Source organism: Mercurialis annua, linkage group LG3 (assembly GCF_937616625.2).
Source record: "Mercurialis annua linkage group LG3, ddMerAnnu1.2, whole genome shotgun sequence".
Lineage (NCBI taxonomy): Eukaryota > Viridiplantae > Streptophyta > Magnoliopsida > Malpighiales > Euphorbiaceae > Mercurialis > Mercurialis annua.
Window position 1 is genome coordinate 12349176 of NC_065572.1, and position 6492 is coordinate 12355667.

General features: G+C 29.9%; 1 protein-coding gene across 1 annotated transcript; it reads left to right on the forward strand.

Moving 5' to 3' along the window:
- The first annotated feature begins 201 nt into the window (after window positions 1-201).
- Window positions 202-1712, forward strand: LOC126671721 (bidirectional sugar transporter SWEET7b-like). The gene is made up of 6 exons (XM_050365507.2): window positions 202-346; window positions 436-472; window positions 558-777; window positions 861-1022; window positions 1111-1230; window positions 1314-1712. The coding sequence occupies exons 1-6, from the start codon at window positions 313-315 to the stop codon at window positions 1464-1466; spliced, it is 726 nt and encodes a 241-aa protein (XP_050221464.1). The 5' UTR covers window positions 202-312; the 3' UTR covers window positions 1467-1712.
- The last annotated feature ends 4780 nt before the right edge of the window (window positions 1713-6492 follow it).

Here is a 6492-nt window from a genome sequence, read left to right on the forward strand (position 1 = left end):
ATAATTTTAGATAATTAAATATATATATATATAGCAGGTGTAAACTTGAATGGATAAATGAGAGAAGATATTTAGATGTTGAAGAAGAGTAGAAATCCAAGTAAAAGTAAAAAAGAAGAGAGTCAAAAACGGGATTCTACGATCAAAAAGTTAGATAATTTAATCCTAATACTAATACTAATACTCATACTAATCCAACTCTAATGGATTTTTAGGGTATCATCTTCTATAAATACCCTCTCTATATCCCTCACTCTTTTCATATCACAATTTCAATCTCTCCAACTTTCTCATAATAATAATAATCCCAACATGGTCAGCCTTCATTCCGTCGTCGGCATTATCGGTACGTTAAGCTCGTTCGTGAGTCCGTTCGTTTTTGTTTTTTTTTACGATATTCATTAATTAATTAATCCGTTGTTGTTTTTTCTCTAGGGAATGTCATCTCCTTCGGTCTTTTCCTCTCGCCAATGTAAGCAAAAATACTGAATCCGAAACTTGTTTTTCATATTTAGATCAATGGCTGAATAATTATTAACTGATTTCTTGATTATTAGACCTACGTTCTACCGTATTTTCAAGAAGAAAGACGTGGAGGAGTTTCAGTTTTACCCTTACGTAGCCACTGTACTGAACTGCATGCTCTGGATTTTCTACGGTCTGCCGTATGTGACCAAAGATAATATTCTGGTCGTCATCATCAACGCCATTGGTCTTTTCATTGAGCTCGTTTACTTGTCCGTGTTCCTCTTCTACGACAAACACAACCGTGGCAGGGTCGGTATAATCGTTCATTTAATTAATTAATCGTATTTGATTAGATATTAATAATTAATTAACATCTGGGTTCGTTAATTCAGAAGCGGGTGTTTACACTTCTCGCCGGCGAGGTGGTTTTTATGGTGGTGATAATCGCCGTAGCCATGTTAGCCATTCCCAGGATTAAAACAAGGGGTCTTGTTGTTGGGATTTTTTGTGATATTCTGAACGTGATGATGTACTTTTCGCCGCTTCTCATCATGGTAAGCTTGGACTCAATTGATTAATTTCGAGTTCAATTGGGTATGATTTGGTTGAAAATTGATTGTTTGTGGGTTGAATTTGAAACAGAAAAAAGTTTACAAGACTAAGAGTGTGGAATTTATGCCCTTCTATCTATCACTGGCTAATTTCTTGAATGGGGCTTGCTGGTTTATATATGGACTCCTCAAACTTGATATTTTCATATTGGTAAGTCAAATTTATTGGACTGGATTGTAGTGAAAATAAGTTGGTGATATGATTTGTAATTGTTTTTTTTTTGGTTGATGCAGATTAGCAATGGACTCGGAGCTTTGGGCGGGTTGGCTCAACTGGGTCTGTACTGCTGGTACAGAATCTGGTACCCGTATAAACATAGAGGTGATGCTGATGGTAAAATTGTGAAGCCTGCTGGGATTCAGCTTTCTACTGCAAATCCAGTCTGATCCAACTTCAAATTTCCAGTTTTACTCTGTTTTTTTAGATTTTCAGTAGTTTAATTTTTATTTTTATTATTTCAGTTTAGTAGGATAGACAAATTTTGGTGTGATTTTGCTAGTTTTTTTTATTTTTTTGGTTTTATGCATCCAATTTCTAGTTTTGGGATAAATTTTGAGAATATTGTAAATTGGGTTTTAGGGTTTATGTTATGAGGATAATCCAGTTGCCGATGGCAATGATTTTTGGACTAATTGTTTTTGATATTGGCATTATATTTTATCTTCTGTTTTTTTCACTCTAATTACAAGTAGGATTGCACAAAGTCGAACCGGACCGTAAAATCAATTCTAAACCAAATTGTAACTATTAGTAAATATGGTTTGCTTCGATTTGTAATTATATTAAAGTGTTTGGTTTAGCTTGGTAATTTATAAAACTAAAAAAATCAAAAGAATGAGACTGGATAAAAAAAAAATCAATACCTACAATTATACTCTTTTGGTCATGATTCTGTTATTGTAGTTGGTACAATATTGATAAAGAAAATAGTTGGTACAATACGCTAATAAAGATCAAAAAATAAAAAAGTTTAGTTTTTCAACTGTACCGAGCTTTTCAATTTAAATTGGCATAATTCGAATTTATTATTTGATTTGGTTTGATTTGAAAATTTAATAATTTTCGGTTGATCGATTTTGGCGAATTTCAAACCAAACCGAATCAACAGAAGGAGCTATTGACAGGAGTAAGCGGCAGTTTGAATTTTTTTTCTTACTCAGTGTTGGTAGATTTTTCCTTATTCTCAGAACGACATTTGACATTTTCTTGAAAAGAATCATATCTGAACTGACTATCTGAAAATATCATAACATAAATTCTTTACTTATTTTAAAATACTATATAAAATAATGTATCAAATAGAGGAGCTTTAAATTGGCAAACGCAGCAAACATTTGAACATTTACAAACAAAATATACCTTTTTGATAAACACTAATAGAAAAATAATTACAAATTCGAGAGATAGAACAATAACATCCAGCTCAAACTGAAGAGAAGTTTTTTCATGCATAACTAACCGGTGCCATTACAATTAGGGGTGTGTATGGAACCGAATTAATTAAAAAAAATCAAACTCAATCAAATTGAAAATGATCGGATTAATTTATGTTTCACAATTTTTTTTAAAAAATTTAGTTTGGTTTAAATATTAAAAAACCGGAAACCAAACTTAGAAAAACATTATGTTTTTTTAGTAAAAATATCATTATTTTCAAACAACAATAATAAAGCCAAATAATTAAAAAAGGCCAAATTTTTCATAAATTTTTTAAAAAAGTCTAAATTTTTCAATTTTATCCAATTTGTCATGAAAGACATAATTTCGTTTCAATTTTATCTAATTATATAATTTTGCCCATGTATCGCCTACGTGGCGCTGATGTGGCATGCCACACATCAGCGCCGTATAAGTAAAATTGTGAGTTGGACAAAATTGAAATGAAATCATGCATTGCAGGATAAATTGGATAAAATTGAAAGATTTGTACTTTTGTGAAACTTTTATAAAAGTTTTGACCTTTTTTATTTGGCCTAATGATAATTATAATTTAATTTAGATTTAATTTTTAAATTTAATATATTTTAATTTTTCTATTTAATTATTTTATCTTCAAAATTTTAAAATATAATAATTTTTTTTTAAATAGTTATTAATCTCTTAGTAAATAGATCAATTTTAATATTTTTTCACTTTCGTACCTTTACACAGTTTTAAGAGCAACTCCAATAATACTCTTTATTTTAAAGAGTATTTTTAAATAAAAAAAAAAGAACATCTTTAAATAAATAAAGAGCATCTTTCAAAATAGAGATTGGAAATTTAATTTTGGGTTAATGTTAAAAAAAAGGCCTAATTTAAAAAACCCTCACCTTATAACATTTATTCGTTTATACCCTGACCTAGGAAAAAGTTCATTTGTACCCTTTTTTTTGATTTTTCATTTTCGTCTCTACCCTAAAGAGCTAATTTGACCTCTTTTTATTTGGAAAAATATTCAAAATGATCCTTTATATTTAGCTTATATTCTAATTAAACATTAATATTATTAATCATTTATAATTTTTTTATCCTTCAATTAATTTAATTTTCAAAAATTTAAATTTTAGGGTATAGATGAAAATGAAAAATCAAAAAAATGGTACAAATGAACTTTTTCCTACGTGAAGGTATAAACGAAAAAATGTTACAAGATGGGGTTTTTTTTAAGTAATTAGACCTTAAAAAAATCATGAACTTTACATGTTTTCTCATTTTAATCACGTAATTTAAATTTTCTTATTTTCATGCACGAACTACCACTTTTTCTCAAATTCATGCATGGTGTTGAGGTGGCACTCATTGATTGGTGTAAAATGACCTCCACCTCAGCTAATTACACCAATGGAGTCGTGACATCTCAGCACCGTGCATGAATTTGAGAAAAAATGGCAGTTCGTGTATGAAAATGAAAAAAATTAAACTATGTGATTAAAATGAGAAAACGTGTAAAGTTGGTGAATTTTTATGACATTAACCCTTTAATTTTTGTTTAATGCACTCTTTAAATTATTTGACTTTCTCTCTGCTTTCTATTTTCACTTTTCCTCGTTTTTTCTTTTTTGCTGTTGTTGTCAACTTTTATTCTTCACCATTTGCTTCTTCTTAACCAGAACTGCATCACCCATAACACATGTTCTAAAGAAATTAAACATCTTAATACAACAAAAATTGACGATTATTTGATTTCAGATCACCGCAGCCATAAACCTTGATCAGATTCCATATTGTTGCCAACACCATAAGCTAGCCAACAACTAATGCTCACTGGATTTGTTGCTGCTGAGTAAGTTTTGCCTTTTCTGGAGGTAAAGATATCCTGATCTTTAATTAAGTACCAATTGATAAAGAGAGAAATAAATCTTACTATAATTGAGGAATCAGATTGGACATGATTGTAGGTAGACGACAACTAAAAGTCTTAAGAATTCATCGAATTGACAAAAGATATCAGTTCCATTTATTATCATTTTAGTTTAAGTCATATTTTTCACATCCAATATCATCTTCAATTTTTTTTGGTTTTTCTACTACGACAGGCTTTCTTCAAGCTTTATGAAGATTATTTTTGATGATTCTGATTCTGACGATGATTTAGAAATGACAATATCTAGTATAAGAGAGTCGGTCAATAAATACAAAAGGACATTGTTATACCGCATTTCAGTTTATAGTCGTACATATATATGGCGTAATAGAGTACATGATTACAAGTTTTATCATGATTACTTTGGAGAAAATCCTCTTTATTCTCCGTGTTTATTTCAAAGAAGATTTCGAATGAGTCAATCTCTTTTTCTTCGTATATAGTCTGCCATAGAGTCTCATGACCCATATTTTGTTCAAAAAAAAAATATTGCAAGTTTTTTAGGCTTGTCTTCTCTGCCAAAAAACAATTGCTGCATTAAGAATTCTTGCATATGGAGTTGCAACTAATTATGTCGATGAATATGTTAGGATTAGTGAAAGCACTACAATTGAAAGTCTTAGAAAATTTACTGAAACAATAATTTCAATTTTTTCAGAATTGTATATGAGATCACCTACCAAAACTGATACAAATAGATTGTTAAAAGAAGACAATAGTCGTGAGTTTCCTAGAATGTTAGGAAGTATTGAGTGTATGCTTGTAAATGGAAAAATTGTCTGATTGCTTGAAAAGGGATATATGTTGGTCATGTTTATGAACCAACACTAGTTCTTAAAGCTATTGCTCCATATTATCTTTGGATATGGCATTGCATTTTTTGGACTACCGGGATCGCATAATGATATTAATGTATTGGAGAAATCGTTTTTATTTACAGAACTTGTCGAAGGATGAGCCTCCCGGCTAACTATCCAATTAATGGTCATGGATATACAATGAGATACTATCTTGTTGATGGTATATATGCTCTATGGTCAATATTTGTGAAAACAATTTCACTACCACAATATAATAAGTATAAACAATTTGCTACAACCTAAAAGTCGGCAAGAGAGATGTTGAACGAGCATTTGTAGTGTTGCAAGCATGATTTTCCATCGTTCGTGGACCATCTCGTTTTTGGCATTGTGAAACTCTCAAAAGCATTATGAAAGATTATTTATATTACATAATATGATTGTTGAATATGAAAGACATGTTAAAAATTTCAATTCCAATTATAATTATAATTATCATGCATTTGATGTTATTCCTGATATATCAGTCTCACATGAGCGTTTAGAGCTGTTTTTAGAATTTGTTCAATATCAACGGTGAATTAGAGAGATATTCACTTTCAACTTCAACAAGATCTCATAGAGCACATATGGAACACACATGAAAGTCATTACTAAATAGCAATATTTCTGGATATTGCTTCAGGTGTGGGACTTGCAAGTAAGTATATTGAAAGTTTATTATCAGTTTATGAATAAGTCATGATTCTAGAATTATTTATTTTGTTGTTTCAAGCGGTTGTTAGCAAAAACCGCAAGGGACCGTATTGCGCAAGAAATATAATCCGGAAGTACGAATATCAGTCCTACCGAGACAACGGACTTAATCACCGATTTTGGTTTATATGTTTTATCATTTAGCAAATAAATTTTTAGAATGTATTTATAACTATCTAGAATTAACCAATAAAATCAAACCAAACTAATAAGTAAACTTAATTTAACTAAAATCATTAAATTCAAAGCTAATATTAAAATGAGGTTTAAAACAATAAGATTAAAACGCTCCATGGTTGATACTTTCATATAATCATTAATTTTATGGATATTGACTTTCTTGGCAAAGTAACAAGAAACGAGCTATTCTAAAACATTAAATCCCTCCCTCTCAAGATAAGAACGATAAAATCACTAATTAACCAATTAATTAATACCTAACTTGTTTTCACAAATTAAACATCAATTAATCAATTTATAAACAATCATTGGGCAAACTCAATGATTATC